At 38.8% G+C, this 26,500-nt stretch overlaps 1 protein-coding gene across 4 annotated transcripts in view; it reads right to left on the bottom strand.

Annotated features, from left to right (window-relative positions):
- EHBP1 (EH domain binding protein 1) overlaps window positions 1-26,500 on the bottom strand; it is a 302,398-nt gene that overhangs the window by 70,518 nt on the left and 205,380 nt on the right. For 2 of the 4 annotated variants that reach the window (XM_034432474.2, XM_034432473.3), the window contains 2 exons: window positions 17,938-18,085; window positions 1,628-1,741 (listed from right to left, as the gene is read on the bottom strand). In XM_034432474.2, the coding sequence (XP_034288365.2) occupies window positions 1,628-1,741; window positions 17,938-18,085 (262 nt within the window). The remainder of the gene's footprint in view (window positions 1-1,627; window positions 1,742-17,937; window positions 18,086-26,500) is intronic. The other 2 variants (XM_034432477.2, XM_034432475.3) reach the window with 1 other exon arrangement.

The raw sequence follows: 26,500 nt of genomic DNA, 5'->3' as shown, positions 1-26,500 counted from the left end.
AACATTCCTCCCTGCCCGCCTCCCTCCAGCAAAAGAAGCCCTTTGTGAGAAACTCAGTACCTGGCTTTTTACTGCAAATATTCTAAGAAAATTAAATACCAAGTTCTGTTTTACAGCAAACACAATAGTTTGACAGAAATCCAGAAAAACCACCAATCTTCAATGCTACCTCTCTCTCTCTCTCTCTCTCTCTTTGCTAAGCTGAACATGTTAATTACTAAAAGGTTTTCCCTTCAATAAATTGTTTCTTCCACTATAAAGTGAATACAAATGAATCTGATTTCAGACCAAATTGCAGTGAATACAGTTTAGGAGAGGAGAAAATGTATACTAAATATTATTGCCAAAAAGAAGGGGAAATAAAGAAAAGGCCAACAACATCATAAAGAGTCCCTATATCTGGAAGCTCATATGTTATTGCAATGCACTTTGTAGCCCAGAAGGAAAACCTGTCTTTTGTAGATTCAACTTGAAGAAGTTTTAAAGTAGAATGCCATTATTTCTTTCAGAGAGATTTACTTTCAGAGAGATTACTTTCACGGTTATTAGTGAATAACAAGGTTTGTTTGTTTGCTATTTCCATTCAGAGGCTGCCTGATTCCAGAGTGACTCTGGATAACTTATAAACAAAAAAATTAAAAGAAAACAAGGTATATTTTAAAAAAAGGAAGACAGAACTAAAAACCTGACAAAAATCTAAACAGCAAAACAAACAAAACAAACAAACAAAACCAAATTAACTGCCATCCTATAACCAGAGTATAGCAGAGTGTGGAAAGTCAAATGAAAGGGAGCATATATGTTAGACTTAAAGGTTTTACAGGAGTCATTCAATTTTTTTTGTCCAACCATGGTTACTTTGGAGCTCATTACATAGAGCCTTCCTTTTCATTACAACTGGCTTTAAGTTTATTGTTCTTGATTAGGATCTGCCTGAATTTAAATCATTTGCATCAGTGCCCTTCAAACAGTGTTCTTGAAATGCTAGAAAGGATTATATATATATATTTACAATTTGCAATAAGTTTTGAATTTGTATTTGCTGCCATTAACATGAATATACTTGACTGGGACAAAAACATTGCTATGATCATAGGAATTTTGTAATTGTATACTTATTGCTAACTTTGTACATTTCATTTGTCATTTTTCTGTCCACATTTCCTCATTTTTGTTTCAATAACCAAATGCCTGGATCTATGCTTTATGACACACATATCTTTTTGAAATTAATACTCAAAATCCAGTTAGACATACAGTAATTCCAAATAAATATGCACAGGACTACTAAGATAGTCTTTGAGTGTAATTGTTTTCACTTGAAATTCACAAAAAATGTATAGGCTTTTGGTAATAACAACCAAAACTAGTCTGTGAAGAACTGTTTGCTGATTCCCATTAAATTTATATTCAGTACTGATAATTAACTAATTTGTTTAAAAATAAAAAAAACCCAATCCTTAGTTGATAGTTAATTGTAACACTGTTAAACATGTCTCAGAAGGCATTTATGAAAATCAAATGAATCCAAGCAAAAATAATACCAGACTAAAAAATTACATGGTACTGACAATTAAATTAAAGTTAGTCATGGAAAGGTTGTGAAATAACCGTGTAGTTGAATTACCATCAGAATCAAGCTCATTTTCTAGGTTAGTATGTTGATCTTCACCACTAGAAATAATGTACTCGGGAATCTCCTCATTAGAAACTATCACAATATTATCACTCCGATCCTCATCTGTAAGAACATGCCGTAGTAAGATTAGTGAATTTTGGTCTTGTACATGCATCAATTCAATGAAAACATTAGTATTTTAGAGTTAGTTGAGCACATTAATCAACAGCACAGAAAGAAAAAAGTTAGTGAAATGTAACAATTGGTTGAGAGAGAAAAAATATTCATTTAAATATTACAGGTAGTTCTCAATTTATAACAGTTCATTTAGTGACCATTCAAAGTTACAACAGCACTGGAAAACTGATTTATGACCATTTTACATAGTTACAACCTTTCCAGCATCCCCATGATCATGTGATCAAAATTCAGAAGCTTGGTAATTGACTCATATTTATGACTGCTGCCATGTCCTAGGGTCATATGATCCCCTTTGCTTCTCACAAGCAAAGTCAATGGGGAAGCCAGATTCACTTAACAACTGGGTTACTAACTTATCAACTGCAGTGATTCACTTAACAACAGATGCAAGAAAGGCCCTAAAATGGGGCAAAATTCACTTAACAAATGTCTCACGTAACAACAGAAATTTTGGGTTCAATTGTGGTTGTAAGTTGTGGACTACTTGTATATGCACAGTATCTGCAAGCAAAGCCTCTGAAAAGACGCTTTGCAGTAGCTGGAACATGTACAAAGCACTTCTTTTGAATGTTCTATTATGTTGTTTGGAAACTTGCTAAGCTGTGAGGCAATGTGTCAAATTCAAATTTAGTTTTCACCCAACTGAAATGTAGATGTTTCAGAAAAACGTAGTCCCACACTGCACCAAAGCAGATATTCTTGTCCTCTAAATCAAGTTTCTACTTTTTTTAAAAAATGCAAGTCTTATATATACCCATTTTAGCAAATGAGCATAGCAATAGTCAGAATTATCCCTGATTAGTTGAGAATATGAGTTCTTAAAACTAAAATACCAAAGGTAATAAGCCACACATGAAATCACAAGTACATGTACCCTCTGGTTTATGTTTCTTGCTGCCATTTTGTAGTTTACATAGTCGAGTGTTCCAAAACAATACACAATATGTCAAGATCAGTGGTGAAATCTTCTCTGGTTTGCTACTGGTTCGCTGGCTGCATATGAGCGGTACGTGCCAAATGCATGCTGCACTAGTGCGCACATGCGCAGTGCATGCCAAATGTATGCTGCGTATGTGCATGCGCAGTAGATGCCAAATGCATGCTGCGTATGCGCATGCGCAGTAGATAATAATAATAATAATAATAATAATAATAATAATAATAATAATAATAATTTTATTTCTATACCGCCCTTCTCCCGAAGGACTCAGGGCGGTGTACAGCCTATTTAAAAACAGAATAGACATCAATTTAAAATAATTTAAAAGTATTGAATAAATTTGGCTTAATTTAAAACCCCAAAAATTTAAAACATTCAATTTAAAATTATGTTGCTAACCCAGCCTGGTGGAACAATAGGGTCTTGAGTGCGCAGCGAAATACCCGGAGGTCAGAAATCTTATGAATTTCTGGAGGCAGTTCATTCCACAGGGCTGGGGTTCCCACAGAGAAGGCCCTCCCCCTGGGTGTCGCCAGCCGACATAACTTGGCTGATGGCACCCTGAGGAGACCCTCTCTGTGGGAGCGGACTGGCCGGTGGGAGGCTATTGGTGGCAGAAGACGGTCTCGAAGGTACCCGGGTCCTGTGCCATGGAGCGCTTTAAAGGTGTGACCAACACCTTGAATCGCACCCGGAAGACCACTGGGAGCCAGTGCAGCTTGCGCAGGAGGGGTGTCACGTGGGCGCAACGAGTTGCGCCCATAACCACCCGCGCGGCCGCATTCTGGACCAGTTGGAGCCTCCGAGTGCTCTTCAAGGGGAGCCCCATGTAGAGAGCATTACAGTAGTCCAACCGGGAGGTAACAAGGGCATGAGTGACTGTGCGCAGGGCGTCCCGGTCCAGAAAGGGCTGCAACTGGTGAATCAGGCGGACCTGATAAAAGGCCCCCCTGGCCACGGCCGTCATATGCTCTTCTAAAGACAGCCGTGCGTCCAGGAGGACACCCAGATTGCGAGCCCTCTCTGTGGGGGGCAAAGATTCACCCCCAATAGTCAGCGATGGCACCTGCTGACTATATCGGGACGCCGGAAGCCACAACCACTCGGTCTTGGAAGGGTTGAGTCTGAGCCTGTTCCTCCCCATCCAGACCCGCACGGCCTCCAGGCAGCGAGACATCACATCAAGGGCATCGTTGGGGTGGTCTGGGGTGGAGATGTACAGCTGAGTGTCGTCAGCGTACAGATGACACTTCACCCCAAAACCACGGATGATCTCACCCAGCGGCTTCACATAAATGTTGAACAGGAGGGGCGAGAGGACCGACCCTTGCGGCACTCCCCATGCGAGATGCCTTGAGGTCGACCTCTGTCCCCCTGCCAACACAAACTGCGAGCGGTCGGAGAGGAAGGAGGAGAACCACCGCAGAACGGTGCCCCCTATTCCTAACCCCCTCAACCGCTGCAGCATGATACCATGGTCGATGGTATCAAAAGCTGCTGAGAGATCTAATAGGACTAGGACAGAGGAGCAACCCCTGTCCCGAGCCCTCCAGAGATCATCCACCAACGCGACCAATGCCGTTTCTGTGCTGTACCCCTGCCTGAAGCCTGACTGGCACGGGTCCAGATAGATAACTTCATCCAGGTGTCGGGGAAGCTGTCGTGCCACCACGCTCTCAACAACCTTCGCCACAAAACGAAGGCTGGAGACCAGATGGTAGTTGGCTAATTCAGCCGGGTCCAGGGAAGGCTTCTTGAGGAGGGGCCTCACTACCGCCTCTTTCAAGGCGGCAGGAAAGGCACCCTTGCTCAGAGAAGCAGTTATAATCCCCTGGAGCCAGCCTCGTGTAACCTCCCAGGAGGCCAGTACCAACCAGGAGGGACACGGGTCCAATAAACACGTGGCGGCACTAATCTTACCCAGAACCCTGTCCACATCCTCGGGAGCCACAGGATCAAACTCCTCCCAGATAACATTCTCAAGACCTGCCCTCGTCTCCTCCTGTGGACTCATCCAATCAGAGTCCAAGCCATCCCGAATCTGAGCGACTTTATTGTGCAGGAATTGCACAAAATCCTCAGCAAGACCCTGCAAGGGATCTTCCCGCACTCCCCCCCCGAAGAAGGGAGTGGGTCACCCTAAACAGGGCGGCTGGGCGGTTCTCTGCAGATGCGATAAGAGCGGAAAAATGGTTAGATTTTGCCACTTTTATCGCCACTAGGTAGGTCTTGATATAAGACCTCACCTGTCGGAATCGATTGACTAGTCCTCCAAATGCTCTCTAGGCGTCTTTTCCGACGCTTCATCTCTCTCAGCTCCTCGGAGAACCAAGGAGCCAACTGAGATCAGCATCGGGTCAGAGGCCGCAAAGGCACGACGCGGTCCAAAGCTCCAGCGGCCGCCCTTTCCCAGGCAGCCACCAGCTCTTCAGTCGAGTCGTGTGTCCGAGTCTCAGGAAACGGCCCAAGCTCCGTCAGGAAACTTTCGGGGTCCATCAGGCGCCTGGGACGGAACCATCTGGTCGGTTCCGTCTCCCTGCGGTGGGGGAAAGTGGTAGGAAAGTCCAGGTGGAGGAGCAAATGATCTGTCCATGACAAGGGTTTGATGTCTAGATCCCCTCTACCAAGATCATTCAACCACTGACCAGAGATAAAAATCAAGTCCAGAGTGTGTCCCCCTATGTGAGTGGGGCCTTGAACTACCTGGGTCAGGTCCATGGCCGTCATGGAAGCCATGAACTCCCGAGCCACCTCTGACGCCTCACCCCCAGATGGAAGGTTGAAATCCCCCATGACAATAAGTCTGGGGGTATCAACCGCCACCCCGGCAATGACGTCGAGTAGCTCGGGCAGGGTCGCTGCCACGTGGCAGGGAGCCAGGTACGTGGTCAGCAAACCCATCTGCACCCCACGGCTCCACTTCACACAAAGGGACTCACATCCGGATATCTGAAGAACAGTGGTCTCCCTCGGACAAAGACTTTCCTTAATAATCACCGCCACTCCCCCACCCCTCCCCTGGGCCTTTGGCTGATGAAATGCACGGAAACCTGGTGGGCACATTTCGATGAGGGGAACCCCCCCTCTTGGCCCAACCAGGTCTCCGTAATACCTGCCAGGTCCGCACCCCCCTCCGAAATAAGATCACAAATGACGGGGGCTTTATTAACCACCGACCTGGCATTACACAACATCAGCCGCGGACCCTGGGCCTGAAACTCTGCGCACCCCAGGACACGAGTTGCGCATTGGGGGCCGGAATGCGCAATCGCTTGGAGACAGCACATGCGCACCCCCGACACTTGATGTGGCCCCCTGCGTCCGCCATACCTGCCCCTCCCACTTATCACATTGATGGAACTGCCCTTTTTTTTGCCACCCGGAGCCCTGGTTAGATTACCCTTCTCGCCTCCTCCGCTGCGCCCAACCAACCCACCACCCCGCACAGTAGCTATATGGACCCCCCCGGTCCATCTCTACAACCCCCTCCCCCCTTCCCGGGTCCCCTTAAAAACCCGTCCCCCCTCCCAGACCCTTTTAAAATACAAAATGAAAATTTGACTAAAAAACCCCACAACCTCCTCCTCGCTGCATGCCACCTCTCTGGGTTCCAAGACCCTTCACCGAGGTGGGCCCTCGATAGCATAGAGGGCCAAATCTGCGAGAGGGGGGAATCTCGCAGACCAAGAAGTTCAAGGGCGAGAAGAAAGCCAGGGGCACTCGGGATGGAGTCCAGTGGGAATCTAGCGAGTCCAGCGGCCTCCGCAGCGACGCAAAGATGCAACAGCTGCCGTAGCAACCTCGGCCGCCTCGGGGGGCGCCCAGCAATACTGCAAAAGCCTGGGGCAACCCCCCCCATTCGGCCACCGAGGCCACGGCCTCCCCAGCGCATCCCAAGCGCCGGCTCTCCCAGCGTTCTCCCGGCTGCCCAATCGTGCCGACCGCAGCTGCAGCCTCTCAGCTGATCATCTCCAAATTCCACGCTGTCGCTGCTTCCTTCCGACGCTGGCAGTGCTGGTGGCGCTCCCCGACATCCTCACCAAGCCCGCAAATCATCGAGTCCAAGCCCCTAGATGTTCCGACAGCCAGGCGGGCCCTCAGACAGACGCCAGGACCCCCGAATCCCCTCCAGGGAAGCCAGAAGCCTCCCCTCAAGGTAAGCTCACCGGCGTTTCGCAGCCATCTTGAGGCATGCGCAGAAGAAAATGCCAAATGCACACTGCATGCAGAAAAAGGAGGCTTGGGAAGGTACCCTGTTTCCCCGAAAATAAGACATCCTCTGATAATAAGCCCAATTGAGCTTTTGAGCACATGCACTAAAATAAGCCTCCCCCCGAAAATAAGCCCTCCCCAAAAATATTTTAAACTTAGAGCTGGAAATCAGGTAAGATGGCAAGAGGAGTGCCATCTTGCTCCATGCGCCCCAAAATAATAAGACCTCCCCGAAAATAAGGCCAAGTGCTTATTTCAGGGTTCAAAAAAATATAAGACAGAGTCTTATTTTCGTGGAAACACAGTAAGTAGAACAGCGGGGGGGGGGAACAGCTGTGACGCGTGATTTAGATTCACTAGAAAGCAGGATTTCCTGCTTTCTAACGATTTTAAATTGCGCAGCAGAGCTGATCATTGGAAATACCAGTTCGGATCAACTGGTAGCTTTTTTTTTACTACTGGTTCGCCGAACCAGTAGCTTTTATCATTATCGGTTTGCCTGAACCAGTGCAAACCGGTAGGATTCACCACTGGTCAAGATGAAAAAAAAATTGCTTAGATTCATTATATTTCAAAAAAGTCTTTTGCTGAAAATCTTAAATACTGATCCTGTGGTGATTTCAGTCTGTTGGTAAAATTGTGAAGTCACTCTCTTGTATAATTCCTGAATCATAATTCTAGTCTTACTGCCTCAGAAAATAGTTATCAGTCTTATTAACATAATTATGACTTCCTGGTTTGTTTCTGTCCAGGGTGTTTATATTTAGGGAAGGAAGACTGTAAATTTACCTCCTGCTATCTATGGACCAATGGATGGGTCACAGCATAACTCATATCTATATAAATTTTATTAAAGAATTATTTAAGGAATAAAAACAAAACAAGAATAAATATCATACTCTGAACCCATGAAAAGCAACTGGAGTGAGAAATGTAATAACTGTGACAAAATGTGAAGAATGAACATCATTTAAAGATGTTTATTCTTTTCTCAGAAGAACCTTTTCTTATATAGAAAATAATGAAGCCTATTGGACCAGTAAAATAATATTTAATGTTTGGGATTAGACCATTCTAAATATATTTCAATTTTTCGATTTCCAACAAATTAAGAACTGATTGTGTCTTGGAACACTGGTTGGTGTTGATACCAGGAACCTGGATCTGAGCTTTGAACCAATAACCTAAATGCTATTGAATATTCCTATCTAAATGAATAATTGTGTGAGCTTCTTTTAACTTGTCTTGAAGTAATTGCATACCAAGGTTGTTGATACAAGGAATGGCTCCTCAAATATAATTATGTTTCATAGCATAAGGTTTTTTCAGGTTTTAATCTGTGGTAATCACCATTCTCCTTTTCCAGAGGATTACATTTTGATGTGAAAAAGGGGCTCAATAGCTTCAGTGACTCTGAAAAAATGCCAGATGAAATTGCTGTTAGGGTCAAATCTGTGCCTCCATGAACTCTGAAGCACCTTACTGGAGTTGAATCAAAGTACTGCACAACCCTAATATCAACTTTAGTGTGTATCAAATGAATCTCAACTTTATGCAAGTATACATTTTTACTGCAGGAACAATAGAGGAAGACACAGAATTTTATAGCAAATTATAAGATGGGCTAAATTCAAATGTAGAAAGCATGTAAATGTATATTCTACACCTAGGCATCACCAAGCAGACAATACCAGATAGACAATATTGTCATAATAAATTCAACTATGTAATAAGAAAGAAAAGATGGAGAAAGCCAATCTAGTCAGCCAGGACAGTTTCAGGTGCAGAGTGTGGAAAGGAATATGAATTTTCAGTATTAAATGTATGACTTTAACTTAGAAAATTAAAGGCAGTAAGTGTGTCAGCAAGATTTAACCTAAAGGGCATATATAAGATCAATGTAAGGAACAAATTCAGTATACTTAATTTATAAGAAAGAGTACCTGGGGAGCTACGGGAAGAGATAAAAAACATTGTGAAAACATTTGAAGCAGAAAAACATATTCCCAAAATTTCAAAGGAAAAAGGATCCAAGTGGCTTTCAGAACAAGTTATCACGATAGCCAAGGAAGGATGGAAGATGAAAGCATTTGGCAACAAGAATGGACAACAGCCAAAAGCAAACTTTATCAACTAAGAAAGGACAAAGGAAGATCATGTCAACAAATAGAGGAAAATAATAAGAAAATGAGAGAAATGTTTTTCAGGAAATGACAAAACTCCTAGGAAAATTTACAGCTAAAGTAGAATTACTTAAGGTTAGCTATTGAAGAGATCTAATAGAGGCAATGGGATTCACAGAAGATAGACTAAACTGAAATCTTTTACAGACAGGATAATGGATTGATAAAAATATTTATAGAGAAAATATATAACAACCATGTCCTTTACAAATGAAATATTAGAGCAATTGACCAGCTGTCAAAAAGCAAAGCACTAGTACAGATGCCATTTAGAGCTTCAGGAGAAGAAGCTGTTAAAGTATTAAGAGCCAGTGGCATCCTTGGGAAAGGATCAATTAGGAACAGTCTGACAAAAGGAATGTTGCGCTGCCACAACAGAAATCTTGTGTATTTTGCATTGTGATGTCATGCACACTCCCAAAAGAGGTGGAGCTTGTAGTGCAATGACTGCTTTTTGTCATTATGATAAAAGCAGGCAACTTCTATGGTTACTCATATTATATGGAAGAATACTGTGTGGCCCAAAAGTGTGTCAGTATATTTGTCCTTGTGTTCTGTTGAAACAGAGATTTTCAAGAGAATGTGCAAACTTTGGTTTTTACTTTAATAATTATAGCAAGCCCTTTAATTGTGTAAAACAGTTCAGAATGTAGAATATATTAATATAAAGGAATGTGTCCGAACACTTGATTATATTTCTGTGGAGACTTTGTGAAAAAGAAAACAACCTGTTATAAAGGCTGAGTTTGTAGAAACAGAATCATTCAGAACAGGCAAGAGAATGACATGAGGTAAGGGAGATGACTTCGAAAGAAATAATGCAGGCTTTGTTGCCTAGGCAAAAGGGGCTAAACCATTTTTAAAGTCCAGCACATCCAGATAACATTTGGAAGCAGCTCAGACAGGCACCTCCTTAATTACTGACCTGTAAGAAGAAGGTATGGCGCAGTCAGACTTGTAAGATTCCATTATTACAGCCAATGTGAATAAAAGTAATTTTAGCTATCCTGCGGAGTAATTTCATGGTCTAGTCTACTTAGTAGGGCTGATAGATGAGGACTTGTTCTGAAAATCTATTAAAGGATTAGCATGTTTGCAAGAGATGACAGACAGAATCAAAACTATAGATTAAGACACTAACAATCTGAGATATGCAGATGATCCCACTCCATCAGCTGAAAGCAAAGAAAACCTCACAGAATTCATTATCAAAACACAAAAGGCAAATAAAAAAAAAATCAAGGGTGATTTTAATTATTAAAAAGATAAAGATAATGTCCATGGACATCTTAATAATTTCACAGTTTTCAGTAAAGAAGTGAAGGTATATATGCATTGTGAAAGCTGAACATTGAGGAAGTATGAGAAAAAGACAATTGGCTTCATGTTATGGATTTGCAAAACACCTTAAGAGTATTTTGAACCAATCATTCAACCCCAAACAAAAAAAGGACTGACTGCTCCGAGGTGATGATCAGCAAGTACAGATTCAGTATTTCTGGCCTGCTGATGGAAATGAGGCTAGGCTATTAAAAATGACTGTATTTGGCAGGGTTATGGGAAGTAGAACTGAAAGATAAGGTATAAAACCGAATGTTCGTATTTAAGCAGAACATTGGAATGATCATAGAACAGCTATAGAATTTTGCTGGGAAAAGATCAAAATGGTGACATTTCTTCCATACAGTCACCAGGTGCTGGGCTTCATTCAGTGGTAATTAAAAGATAGTAAACCTCAATTTACAACTAAGAAGGGCTATATAATTGCAATATTAATTGGAACAGAGTGACTTCCAGTCAATACCATAAAAGGATCTAATATGTTTGAGATTATGTAAGTTTTCCTTGTTATTATGAGAACAAAATTCATCTCTTTCAGTTAGCCGGTCTCTCTTGATTTTATGATTTTATGGTTGGTTTTAAATTTTGATATGGATTTTAAATTGATAAATTTTAAACTATGGGCCAAATTTAATTATTTTAAATCTATTTTTAATCATACTTTATGTATAAATGTTTTTATTTTGGCTGTTCACCGCCCTGAGTCCAAAAGGAGAAGGGCGGTATAGAAATTTGAATAATAAATAATAAATAAATAATAAATAACTGATAGAAGCCAAGGAGTCACTTATTTCAGCACATAGTTAGTTTGTATAGGAGTGAAGAGAGTATCTCTCCTGGAATTATAAATAAAATCTCCAGGTTCTATAGAAAACAACTGAGCTATACTTAGACATGAGAACTGAAGAGTAAGATGTATCATGTTGGCAATCTGCAGAGCTCCTGTGCAGAAAACAGATCAAACTCCTTTTACTGGGGGCCTGATGTCCATCTGTAAGAGATACTGCAGTAGTGGATACTTGCACTGGGCAGCGGATTGAACTAGATGATCTCCAGTCTTCAATGATTCTATGGCTTCTGCCTCACTGACTTAAAAGGAATGGCTAGAATAACTAAGAAAACTATTTGAATTCAATATTTGGAACAGATGTGCCTTAAGAAGCTATAAAACTTATTCACCAACAGAGAGATTGACTGAACAATTGTGAACTTTTCTTTGAAGAGATTTTTTTAAAAACATAGCATGAAAATAAACATAGCAGCAAGATCTCCTGTATTCTGAGATCTGCAATCAATACCAACACTTTTTTTGTCTAAATAGCAAGGCCAAGGACAAAAACACAATAACCTGGGCATTGCTATTTATAAGCAAAATGAAAAAAAATTTTCCCATCATTCTGGTGTAGCCAGGATTGAAAAACACTGTTAAATATGAAGAACACATCCAATATCAATACTGTCTATATGGACTTTGAGTACTTCCACGATGATTCAACACAGGAAGAGGAATTGCTGGCTTCTACTTAGGATAAAGAATATATGGAAGGAAACAGCTTCATAGACACTATTTAGAACTATGCTGCCTGTTAATTTATATGCTGCCTCTTAGGTGAGTTTCTGCTGAGGTAGCATTTGGGAACTGTTAAATCCAGCACTAAGCATCATGAACTCTTCCCAGTTTGTTTCAGTACTGCCACTCTACACTTGAAATACTACCATCTGGCAGTTGTGAATTGCTATACACCAATTTGTCTCTAGACATAAGAGGAAACTAAAGTGCCACTCCCCTTTCAGGACCACTGCAAAAGGCTCCTTACAAGGCTGAAACCTGATGATTAATAGTTCCAAAAAAGCAAAGCTCAAGCCACCTCTGTAATTAGAAAATCAGACAACTTGACACCAAAGGCTCCTGTTAGATTAATTGTTGAGCTGTCAGTTAAGGACCAGATAATTTATGGCCTAGTGAGAAGACCTGAGGTGTGGGCCCAGCAGTACATGTTGGTTGAGAGAGGAGCTCTCCAAGGCTTTTATCTATAATAGTTGCCTTATAAATCTTTCCCCACAGCTAGCCGGAAGTCTCTTCCCACGTTGGGGAAGGTCAAATGAACAGCCATACTACAGGTGCACTAAAATGGGAAACTGGAGCAGAAACAATGGGATTGTCTAGTGGGAGTGGGGGTATCTGGGGTTCTCTGAGCTGGGAAATCATGCAATATCCTTCTTGTAAAGGGGACACAGACTATAATGTATTCACATGTATTTATTTGCCCTGCCTGATTATAAAAAGGAAAGCTCTGATTTTTTAAAATAAACAAACCAAAAAGTCACAAGGGTAAGAGAAATTGAGGCAGAAAGTCATTGTAATCTAGTGGTTAGGACACTGGATTTGCATTTAGTAAAGGTAAAGTTTCCCCTTGCACATATGTGCTAGTCGTTCCCGACTCTAGGGGGCAGTGCTCATCTCCGTTTCAAAGCTGAAGAGCTTGCGCTGTCCGAAGATGTCTCTGTGGTCATGTGGCCAGCATGATTAAATGCCAAAGGCGCACAGAACGCTGTTACCTTCCCACCAAAGGTAGTCCCTATTTTTCTACTTGCATTTTTTACGTGCTTTCGAACTGCTAGGTTGGCAGAAGCTGGGACAAGTAACGGGAGCTCACCCTGTTACACAGCACTAGGGATTCGAACCGCTGAACATTTGGGAAGACTTAAATTCTTACTCAACTACAGAACTCCCAGGGTGACATGATTAAATCATTCTCTTTCAGAGCAATCTTACTTAAAGAATGATTGCTGTTGGGGTAAAATTAGTGGGGATTCTCACATAGGCTATCTTAAACATTCAGAGAAAAGGAAGAATATGAATAACTTGTCCTCTCCTCCAAATCTGCCTTCAGAGAGGTTTGCAAAAAAAATGCCTCAAATGAGGAAAATCAGGAAGGTGAGATAACTATGTGCCTCTTTTGATGTAAAAAACAGAGACAGACATGTGAAAAAAAACATGGCTGACACTGCAGTTTCTCATTAGAGTCTTAGTCTTAGCTTTGATTTCTTGAACTGTAATTTTATTGACTGACTGACTGATTTGTATCCTGCTTTTATTATTTTTACAAATAACTCAAGGCATGAAATATTTCATCCACTTCTTCTTCCTCCTATTTTCTCTACAACAACAACCCTGTGAGGTATGTTGGGTTGAGAGAGAGAGTGATTGGCCCAAAGTCACCCAGTGGGCTTTCATGGCTAAGGTGGGACTCCTGCTTTCTAGCCTGGTGCCTTACAGTAGACCAAACTGTCTATCAATCACAAGACTTTACTGGACAAATGCTTTTTAAAAAATTGGTATGGGAAGTCTCTGATGACTTAAAGAATCCTGTCAGACTATGTGCTTGATATATCAAATGAAGAGCAGAGATGGTTAGAAAATAAACTGGATGGCTAAGGAATACAAAATACCGCCAAAGTTCCTTGAAATATGCATGAAAAAGGATATAACACCCTCTCATGGACTCAATAATGACACTTCAGCACCTGAAATACAGGTGGTCCTCAACTTATTATTTGTTTATCAATTATCAACAATTCAAAGTTACAACTGCCTTGCGAAAAGTGACTTATGAACTGTACTTACAGCTGTTGTGTCACCCCGGCAGTCAAATGATTGTAATTCAGGTGCTTGACATTAATGCTAGCTTGTATTTATAATCAGTTGCAACATTCTGTGGTCACATAATTGTGATTTACAATATTATGGCAAAAAGCACCCACTGGAGAAGCCAGATTTGGTTAACAACTACTATACAAATTGTCATAAAATGGGATCTGATTCCGCTTACAACCACAGTGACTATGACAGAAATTCTGGTCTTAACTGTAGTTGTAAATTGAGGACTTTCTGTAGTTCCAACGTTTATTATGTGGGCTTTGACTTTAGTTTAATTTTTTCTCACATGTTTGGCACAGAGAATCTATTCTTTTTAAGACTAGAGAGCAGAACAGAGATAAAGAATGGAAAGCCTAGGATGTGGATATACAACCATGGATCTCCAAATATTGCTGAATTATAACACCCAGGATCTCTAGGAAATGTGCCCAATGAGGGGGATGCTAATAGTTATAGCTTAGCAAATATCTGGAAAGCCAAAAGATTGTTGTCTACCAAAAGTCTAATTTATTCTATGCTGGCAAGGTCTCATATGATAGAGTGCTTCCTCACAGAAAAGTAACTTCAATTCTGTAACATTTTTTTAATGATGGGATTTCCCCAATCCCTTTTATGTAGTGTGCAACATTACTTTGATATCAATTGGTATAAGTAAGTGGGAACTAACCCTAGGAAACAGTACATTGGTGAGGTGGATATTATTTACCCAGAAGCCTAGTTCTTATGCTTGTAATCATAGGATAACCAATTAAATATGACAACATATTGCTGAAATCTATACTTTGGTCAGCATTCTCACTTCACTATTATTAACAACCAAAAATATTATCTGGGAACTTAATGAGCACACAAAGTTGACCTTCAAGTCTATCTGTCAATCAGCTGTGTTGCCTTGAAACTAAATTTGTAGAGAGACAATCAGAAAAAAAGTTTTCCCGTACTGGTTTCATCTTTGAAAAAAAATGCCCATCTAACAAGATCTAAACATTATTTGCTTTAAAAAATTGGTACAAAACCTTGAAGTCAGAATAATGCAAGCAACTCTGATTATTTTTGTTGGCATATCTTTGCATTCTGCAACAACAATTTGAAGAAGTATGTACCAAATACAAGGTTAACCAAAGAAGCAACACAGAGAAAAGAACAGCATTTATCAATTCATGTGTTGTCGCAGTTTATGAACTGGGAGTGAGGCCATGCTGAGTAGCCACGCTCCTGACACAGTATGTGCTGACTAGACCCTTCCCCACCATCTGAGCATAAACTGTGAATGTCCGCAGGGAGGTTGCGTCTCACATTCAAGCTACATATGTGAAGGTTTCCACAGAATTTGAAATGCAGCTGCCTTGGATTCTGAATTATTGGGAAGCCTTTTGTAATAGCTGTATGAAGAAAGACTGCAAACTTTGTACTGAATACTTGGAAGTTAGGTTGGCTGCTTAGGATATATGAAAGCAGGAGTGTGAAGAAGTCTGGCCCTGAGACCCCTATCAGGCTTAAGATCTTGAGTTGTTCATTTGTGCAGCTGCTCCATTTACTTTTTCTCTCTAATCATGTCCTAGTTGCTTTCCCCCCTGCAATAAATAAATAAATAAATATATATATATATATATATATATATATATATATATATATATATATATATATATATATTTATATATAGCGTATGGCAAATACGTGGACTTACAGTAGTTCAAATGTTAATGTCCAGTCCACCCAGCCATTCAAGGACAAGGTGGTCTATGCTGAAAAAAATCAGATATTGGGCTGGTGTAAGCTCTTGATGGACATTCAAACACAATGTGATGGATATTTTGTCAAGGAGCAACATAGGAACAAATATATGAAGTTGTTTCTTGGGAAGGTTCTTGCTGACTTTCACCATCCAGGGAAACTGCTAACTGCCCTGCTGATGGTCGTCTTCTGATTACATGTACTGTTTCTTGTCAAGAATCAAATACATTGACTGAAAAACACCCTAGACAAATCCCTTTGATCCATTTGTGCTACCTCCTTTTGCTCCTGTTTATCCCTGATGATCCACTGCACTATTTGTTCTTGGACTGCTTGACTAACTCACTGAACCACCTAAAAGCAATGCATGAGATGTTGCTGAATTAGTACCATCAGGAAATCTGTTGGGTTAGGGCAGCTTCTCTAAAAATGTGGTTAAAGCTAAGACTGGGGGACTGAATGGTTTGAAGATCACATTCAAGTTCAGACATACTTACAAACTGAAAGATGTCAGGAAAGCAGCACTGAGGAACAGCAGCTTTGCCCCATTGGTAGAAATCGGTGTCCCGTGGCATCACCTGATTTCTCTCTTTAGAAAGAAAAGAGGAGGAATGTGTCCCTGCCCCCTCCTATATGGAGAAAGTCAGCCCATGCATGATAAGGAAGACAAGCTTTGCTCCTCCTGAATGACGTACTTTTCTTTATGCAGACCTATGCAGGATTAGATGTCTCCCTGCCTTTTCCTGTGCAAACAAAAGCTGGTTTTGCTTAATCTTTGCAGCATCTTTCTTTGGGAGAAAGGTGGGATTATTCAGAGCCAAAAATTTGTTGGGAGGGTTGAATCCCTGCTCATGGCATTGGGCACACAATAATGAATTAATGAAAGCCTTCATTTAATAGAATATGAAGAATGCAATTTTCAGCAATTCTCTCTTCTCCCTCCAGCTGTTTAGGTCCTAAAGGAAATGCGCTTCAGAAAACTGGAGGCTTCTCTCGGGCAGATAAATTTGGGTGGAGTTTCCAGAGAGAAGGAATCAGTAAATGACACTTATTTGCCTTTCCAATAAAAGGGTGAATTTTGCTCAAAACTATGCAATGTAATAAGCCTTCACTATATCAGATGTCAGAAGTCCATATTCTGTTGGGCCAGAAGCACATTTGAAATTCAGAAACTATGTGGAAGATGTTCTCACAAAATGGCAGATATTTGTAAAAGAAACAGAACTGAACATTGTAAAAGAGATGGGAATTAAGGCAATCCAAGGTTACTGATGTGGTATGGTCTGACCAGAATCAATAATATCTTGTGCATATAGTTGCTTAGTTTTGATTGTCAAATTTCTTGGCAACTATGTCAAACATGATCTTGTCCTTGCAATTAATTCAGATATTTTGGGCAAGCCATGAATGGCTGTATGGAAACAATTAAACTTAACTATGGCATCTTCTTTTTATTATCTCATTCCAAAATTCTTATCAAAAGAATCATAGATCTGAATCTCTGTAAAAGACTCTATTTCATTTTCTATTTAGGAGAAAACATTATTGCATTAAAATGTTAAAAGTACTATTTCCTAAATTATTTTATATACTCATTTGCTAAATATGTATATCCAAGCTTTGCATTTTAGAGAAACTCATCAAGAGGACTTATCACCATAAATTTAATAATAAACTAATAGAATTTATTGAGAAGATGAATTTCGGGAGGTGCTGAGCAGGAAAGGTAAGTGAAATCATTAGTACACCTATTTGGGTCTAAGTTTGGATCACTGATATACTCTTTCTAGAGATAATTTTACTACATACCTCATACATGCTCACATAAAAAATAGGGAAAATACAAATATTGTAACTATATTCTGCTGAGTTAGGAGAAGAATATTCCTTTGATTGTGCAAACTTAGGAAATATAGCATAAAATATATAGAAATGTTTTCCTGGTGAACAACAATTACTCTGAAGTCTGAATAAAATCAAATTCCAAAAAGGTTTTCCTCAGATTTCTGGGTTGCCATAGGAATAAGGTACAAAGTCCTTAGCTCACCTCCAGATGCCTTTGACCTTTCTTTCAACTTTTCTGCAGCCATTTCATTGTAACTAGAAAGTTCTGACATCTTCACTCCAGATCGAGCTTCTGCTATTAGCTGACGAGCTCTCTCTCTCAGCTGCCGACGCCGCTCTTCATCTTGCTGCTAAGATATATTGAACAGTTGCCAGCTCAGTAATTGACCGAAATGCAATTTCATTCTCAATCTGATCATCATGATAGTAAATGGTTTACAGCATGGTGCTTGGCCCATATTATACATAGGAAGCTTCATATCAGTTGGATGTCAACAACACACTTTTTAGAGCCATCCATGAATCAGCCCCCTTTCCCCGAAATAATTTCTCAGTTTTTAAAAAACAAACCAGTGTACTTTAAAGCTATAAAATGTGAGACTGACACAATTTATGGTTTCAGTTTAGCATAAAATGTTTAAATTTTGCTAATCTCAAGAATATTCACATGCAAATGAAAATCCTGTAATTATGTTTCTACCAGAATACCAGAACGAAGCTCCATTTCCTTCAGAGGGCTCAACTATCTATTGAAATACACCATGTTTTTGAAATAAAATTGAAATACATGGTGTTTTTCTATTTTGGGAAGGAGGAATTATTTCCTTTGCACATAAAAATTAGGAAAATTAAGTATCGTGTTATTTTTGAAAAAAAGATTTTAAGTAAAATAATTTAAGAAAATACAAGTTTTATAAAAGTGTATTTATTTAATAAATTTATATAGCTATACATAGGTGACTCTCGGTGGCTTACAGAGTTAAAAGCAGAAAAAATGCAAACAACCATACCCAACAGTAACAAAAAACCACTACTACCACCACCACCAAAAATAATTACAAAACATTAAAAACCATTAAAAGCATAAAATTCATAAAAACATAATCTGGGAAAGAAATTTCCCTAGCAGTACAACTACTTTACAGGCTCAAAACACCTCAAAATGATGGGAAATTATTTGGCTGATTTTTGTCAATTGTGGTCTGACGAGAGGGCTTTGTGGGGCCACAAAAATGATACTTGGGGACCACATGGAACCCCAGGCTTTTACATCGTCATTTATAATTTAATAACATATTTAAATATCTGCTTTTTTTAAAAAAAATATTGCTTTGGAACCCATGGAGGAAAATTTTTTAAAATGTTAAAGCTAATTACTACTGTATTGACAAAAAAATTAATATGCACATTTCAGAAATTCACAAAGTTTTCCTCAAGCACAACATTCTTTTGTCAGATAAACAAAGCTGATTCTCTTTCAACCATCACTGATATAATGACTTAGTCAAATAATAAAACTGTATGATGTACCTCATCCCAGAGTAGTTAAATGTTTGAAACAAACCTGAAAAGTAGCATGGAGAATTTTACACAAAACTGGTTTATGCTATATACCAGTAAGTATTATTCAGGCATTTCCTTTACCCCACATTGGAACAGACTTGAGACTGTTTTCAAAGTAAAAACTTGAACATAATGCCAATCATCAATGTGAAACTAAAACATTCCCATGACATAACACCTCCCCCTTCCTCTGGTTAAAGCAAATGAGAACCACCTTAAATGGGCACCCAGTTCCAATTGGATTAATATGAATGCTTGCTGAGCATTCAGCATCTTTTGGAATGCAATGAGCAGGCTGACCGAGCACACCTCAGGGGGCAGCTGCATATACCACAATTTCAGAGCTATTGCCGAGAAAGCCTGCCTTCTAACCAACTCTGTCTTGTAGTCTCTCTCTATATGCTATATTAGATAGTGCCAAATACAGACCAGCACTGTTCTATGTAGGGCTTTATAAGTAGTAACTAGCACATTGAATGGCTTCTCGAATTAAATACCAGTGCAGTGGTTACAAAGTAAGTGTTTTATTACAATAGTGTGTTTGGCTATTACGTTTTTGCATTCCAGATCAGTTGTTGCTTTTGAGCTGTTTTTCAAAGACAGAATTCTGTTTAAATCTGTTCAATTTATTAGAACTCCAAGTTCTAATAAATTCTCCAAGAAAGAATGTGAATGACAGAAGCCTTAAGAATTATCTGAATAGTACTACTGAGAATATATTAAACTGATTTTTTTATATTTTCCAAATTATTTTATCCTCTCTCTCTATATATATATGTTTATGTATCTAACTACAGTCTGCTATTAAAGCTGAGTGGAGAATTGACCTGTTTGTGATTTCAGTTCAAGATCTGGGAGCAATGATGATTTTATCCTTGCCATACAAAAAGATGAGGCAATGAGCTTCTTCCCTACTGTGTCTGTTCACTGCACAGAGTAGAAAAAATCTCTCAGTATGTGCCTCTGACTGCCCTGGTTGATTGCCATGAATTTTCCAGACTTTAAATGTTCTTCATGTTGAATGTCATATTCAAAATAGCTCTACAATTAAGAAGAGGTGACGTAACACAAGCAAGAGCATGGCAGTAGATGTTTACCTTTTGAGCAAATGAAAGACTTCTCATATATCGTTAGACTGAAAACTTGGATCACAAGCAATTTAACCAAATTATTAAAATAAAAACTCCCCCAATAATTCCTGCTAGCTAACTACCACTAAAACTCATTAATAACAATATTTTCCATGTCAATTCTTACTAATTCTTATTGTCAGTGAATTTTCCAGTATTTAATTGTCTGTGTTAGTATGCAAGAGGTTTTTTTCTTGACAAAATTGTGTTGGTTCTATCCACCCATAACGTGGTGCATTCTGTTATTCCTGGAAGATGAAGAATTAGTACTCAAATGTGTACTAATATACATGTCTACAATATTCATGTTCTCAAAGTCATCATATGTGAATTGAGCAGCCATGTAAATCTAATGAATAAATAAACTTACATCTTTGGTGTAATTTTCAAAGTAAAAAATAATCATGCTCTCAAGAAAACATGCAATGTAGTTTTGCTTTAAAAAGCCAAAACTAAGGAGAATGACTGGTAAAGAAATAGAAGTTTTGGAGTTAACCAATACTGCAGATCAGCAGGAGTGTGACTATGGATAGTTGTGTTTTTATTTCAAAGGAAGACACATTTGTTTCATTTTGTTTCAGTTCTCTTCAAAATTATAAAAAAAATATGTCCTTAATTTTCTAAGAAGTCATAGTATGTGTTTGTAGAGAGATATATTAGTCTTCTGATGTAATACCATGAAAAGGACAAAAGCAGGATTGCAGAAAAGGATGATTGTGGTCTAAAAAAGAGCAGGAAAAGGAGAAATAGAAAATCCTGTCACTGCAGTAAAATAAAAGGAAAACTGATCAGCATCTTCTTATAAAATGACAAGTTTTAACTAGAAATTAAATGTCAGATAATTATATGTTAAAGTAAGATCTCCCTTGAGCTTAACAAATAGATAGAGTTTTCAGTGAGTATTATCCCACAAAAGTTGAAGTTGTAAATAAAATTACAATTAACTTGTATTCTAAAATACTTTGAATTTCTTTAGGACCTCAACAGCAGTGCTAGGATTCTTCCCCCCCTTCCCCAGTATGGTAAGAGACTGAATTAGCCACACTTTGGCATTGCTTGTAAAGAGTCCTGCAACAGAGTTCTATTTAACTTAAACAATCATTAATAAAACAAGCACAAAATACTAATTAGGCACATTTTATCCATTTCCATGTAAATTGTTTGTTTGTAGCTATTTACTCATCATTGTTTTTGATACAATAGGAAAAATGCAAATGAATGAATCAGAAAGCAGCCCTAATGGGACTTTCTGTTTATAACCATTAGCCCAGAGGTGTGCTGTAATTCAATCCTCAAGCAGCAAGATTTAGCCTCATTAACAGCTTGCATGGGCAGGTTACAACTCATAAAACCCTACAGTAAACAAAGTATATGGACACAGCACAGTATCTTGAGCCTGATTGACAGAATTTTGCTTCCCTATCAGATTGCCTCAATTTACTTTTCTACTAATGTCCTAACGCCATAAACACAATTTTGCCTAGGCCTTGGAGCTCTCCAGCAGAATTGCAAATTTGCTTTCATCCCCTCCATACCCCTCCTTGCTGCTCCCAACTCAAAGGCAGAGACAGTAATAGTCCCATCTTCTGTATTTATCCAGTTGAGTACAATAAACTAAATCAATATGCTCTACCACAACTCCCAATATCTGGCAATAGAGATTGAAATTTAAAAGGCATATCTGTGCTAAGGCTTTCTAATGTGTCTACATTTGTTGATTTTAGAAAATGAAAAGTTGAGAATAAATACTAACTTCAACAAGATACATAACTTGCTTTGAACTTTGTAATTGTTATCTTTTAATATTAAAACATGAACACAAACAAGGTGATATTCAGGAAAAAAAATCTCCCAAATTCCTAAACTGTTAGCAAAATGTAGCAAAAGGATTTAGCAGCAACTTGGTTCCTATGAGTTTTGCAAAATCCCACTGTAAAGAGAAGTAGGATGGAAAATATGATCATGTTTTTCCTCAATGAAAATGCTCTCTCTTATTTTTGAGTCTATCTGATCACTGATCATAGGAAGTGTCCTCTTGGAAAAGAAATTTTGTTCTCAAAATTTAGTGAAAGAAAAGCTAACTGTGGATTAAAATTTATATTGGTTGGGCAACATAAATACATGCCATGCAATGTAGCCCTATGAGCCACAATTTCTTAAATATGTGGAATAGATTAGCTTCTTTATTTATTTAATAAATTTTAATCCTGACTGCTCATGGTAGCTAGTTTGTGCAAGGGGAATATAAAATGAAGTTTGAAAGATGCTAAATCAGACATGATCTAATCATTACAGAGCTGAGAGCAGGACTGCTCTAATTCTCTTCCCTCCCATATTTCTGGTAACATCTAGTATAGCAGTAACACCTGAAGTGGGGACATTGTGTTATATACCGTAATCCCTACAATTTGGCTGACATTGAGGAGGCAGGCAAATATACAGTGCAATAATGTCACAATCCGGGTTCCATTTTACCAAATGTTAGGTTGACAAGCATCCACCTAACATAAAATGATCTAGATGAGGGAATAGAAGGGAAACTCATCAAATTTGCAGATGACACTAAGCTGTCAGGAACAGCCAATACACCAGAAGACAAGCTCAAGATCCAAAAAGATCTTGACAGACTTGAACATTGGGCCCTATCTAACAAAATGAAATTCAACATAATAATTCAACGTAATAATTAAAGTAAGGTTTTACAGTTAGGCAAGAAAAAGCAACTGTATAAGTACAGGCTAGATGAAACTTGGTTTTATGCCAATAATTGTGAGAGATATCTTGGAATCCTAGTGGACAATCACTTAACTATGAGCCAGCAGTGTGCGGCAGCAGCCCAAAAAGCCAGTGCAATCCTAGGCTGTATTAATAGAGGGATAGAATCAAGATTATGTGATGTTCTAGTACCACTTTACAAAGCCTTAGTAAGACCAAACTTTGAATACTGCATCCAGTTCTGGTCACCACAATATAAAAAAGATGTTGAGACTCTGGAAAGAGTGCAAAGAAGAACAATAAAAAAGATTAAGGGGCTGGAAGCTAAAATATATGAAGAAACGTTACAGGAATTGGGTAAGTCTCATTTAATGAAAAGGACTAGGGGAAACATGATAGCAGCGTTCCAATATTTGAGGTGTTCCTACAAAGATGAGGGGATCAAACTATTTTCTAAAGTACCAAAAGGCAAGACAAGAAACAATGGATAACCAAGAAGAGAAGCAACTCAGAATTAAGGAGAAATGTCCTAATGATGAGAGCAATCAACCAACGGAACAACTTGCCTTCAGAAGTTATGGGTACTCCATCACTGGAGCTTTCAAAAAGAGAGTGGCCTGTTATTTATCTGAAATGGTATAGGGTCTCGTGCTTGAGCAGGGAGATGGACAAGAAGACCTCCACGGTCCCTTCCAACTCTATTATTCTATGTTCCATCCCCAAGCTCATGTCTATATCCCCTTAAAGGAAGAAAAAAAAAATCTAAATTTGATAAATAAAGGGGAAAAAAAGGGATTTGCCATACAACATGATTCAGTTTAAAGTTAAGAAGTTATCCCCAATCCATCACAGAAAGCTATTTTTAATTTTCAAACCTTAAGATAATCCCCCACTAAGATGTTCAACAGAAGCTCTGCAGTCTTAAAAAGAGGGTAACCCTGACAAACCATATGATTTTCCCCCTCTCTGAGTTGGTTGCATATATTGAGCTACCAAATTTGAGTTGCAAAAACCCAGAAGAACACTGGATGGCAGCAAACAGACACAGGAAACTCTTTGCTGGCATCTAGTGCTCTCCTGACATCTAATAGCCCTAATGTTACCTTCAGTGAAAGTTTAAATTGGCACATTGATTGAAATATAAAAATTTAAATAAATCCATAAACTGCCATATTTCACAAAGGTAACACACTAAAAAGTTTATCCTATTCCTGTTTCTGGTATATTTCATAATGATCTCTATTTCTACTATACTGATGCTTAGTAAGGAAAACTTTCTACTATTTAAGGACAAACTCTTCAAGAATAAATAATGTAATTTCTTGTTTCCGTCTTAAAAATGTATTTGTATGCAATTTTTATATTTCACAGTTCACCGGCATCTCGGCAAGCTTTCTTCCACTGCTTCAATGGTGCTACTTTTAATTTTATCCTCCTTAGTCCTTGTAATTAAAGTGATCAGCAGTGGCATCCCAACGGCTTTGACATAGCAGCAGCCCCCCTCACAGATTTCTGCTTTTAAAGGGAAAGAGGAGAAAAAGAACTAAAGTTTCATTTCACAGGAACAAGAAAATCAAGCCTCTCCAATCCTCAACTTTATCCATTTGTTCTTTCAGCAGCCTTTGGATCTTAAGAAGCAAATAAAAATGGCTGCCATTAGGGGGTCCTTTTTGTACTTGCCGCAGATGTAGTGACTGACTTATTTTAGCCCAAAATTCCACTATGGCTTGTGAAGGTGAATTAGAATGTGACAAATTGTCACTGCACTTGGTGAGATGATTGATCTCTGAAATATCACTGAAGAAAAATAACAATTAAGATCAACATGTATGGATATGTGTGTGTTTAACATCTTTTTTTTTAAAGCACAACAAAGAAATTTCATGAGCCAGAATTCTACCCATAGCACCCTGACCCTTTTCACATTTTTTTCTGAGCATTTCTACTGATTTATTATTTTTCTTTCTGTTAAAAGTTATTCAAAGCCTTATAATCACTATATTTGTTTTAAGAAGGCAAATTCTTTTTCAGTCACCAAACTAGAGAAGTGAAAATGCAATATTCATTAATCATAATGGGTTTATATAAAAGGTAAGTGTAACTTTGCATAACATGGAAAGCATTTAATAGGACTCTAACTCTGAAAATCATCCATGACATGCCCCAATTACATAATCCAGCTAAGAAAAAGAACTTGACTGCCACCCTTTCATCGTTAGACAGGAAGAACGGCTTTGTTATTAGCCATTTAGAAGGAGAAAGAATTTTGTCCTTGTCCAGAGGCAAGGATTACCAAAAAGATATCTATTCACAAGCCTTAGAACAAAGAAGAAGAAAAAAAATTAAAAATCTACAAAATTGTTAAAAGTTGGCCAGGCTGGATTTTTACTACAAGTTTGATCCATTCTTGTTTGTCTAAATAGGGGTTGGGGTGAAACATTAAAACTGTTTAGCCAATCTTCCAAACCATTCCCAACTTCTCTTATGTTGGTTTATAATATAACCAGACATGCTCATAAATGGCCACACCTGCTCATTTCTCTGGGGATGGCCTGATCTCTGCCTTTTTCAACAAAGAAAGGGGGTCATGTAGGGGAAATCAGCCTTTCTTGTTGCAAAACAGAGTGGAAAGTCAAAATCTTTTTCAAGTTTATCCCATCTGGTCAGATTAAATCCTAGATCACTCTTGGGATTACATTTTCTTTTGTTCTCACTACAGTATTAGAATAATTTCACAAAATACACAAGTATGATTATCAGAAATTCAGCTGATAAATTCTGGGCACAATTGGATGAAAACATAAGAGCTGAATGTTTGGATTTTAATATCCAGAGACAAGTTTAAGCAAGAAGCAGCCAACAAAAGAAGTATGAACACAATTGTTTTTGGCTTTCATGACCGACAGTTGGATCCACGTACAAGTAGCTTCCCACTTCGTTATGTAATTTGAAATTAGGTTCATAATGCTAATTACACAATGTGGCACTATTGTCCTACAACAAAATCATTAGCACACATGTTGTGCTACAACTATTCAACAACCTTTGCAGAATGGATAGCCATCAAAAGTGCAGATCGAATGTGGAAGCTTGGCATTTGTTTATAGCACACTGCATCTGTCTGAAGAAAGAAATTACAACTAAAAAAAAAATAACGGCTTCAAGTTACAAAGAAAAATGGGCACTCTGGTGTAATCTTACTTTGCATCTTGTACAATGCTGCAGTTCTGAGAAAGATGACCCATGTGATAATTTAATTCTTCTTTTCATTCTGAAGGTGATAAATTCTTAGTTTACTTAAGAAAAACTATAAGAAAAAAAGAACGGCTGACTAAGTAAGTCTCACCTTGTGCTACT

This window comes from Pantherophis guttatus, chromosome 1 (assembly GCF_059756535.1).
Source record: "Pantherophis guttatus breed Tessera chromosome 1, ASM5975653v1, whole genome shotgun sequence".
Taxonomy (NCBI): Eukaryota; Metazoa; Chordata; class Lepidosauria; order Squamata; family Colubridae; genus Pantherophis; species Pantherophis guttatus.
This window is presented reverse-complemented; position numbering and strand designations above follow the sequence as displayed.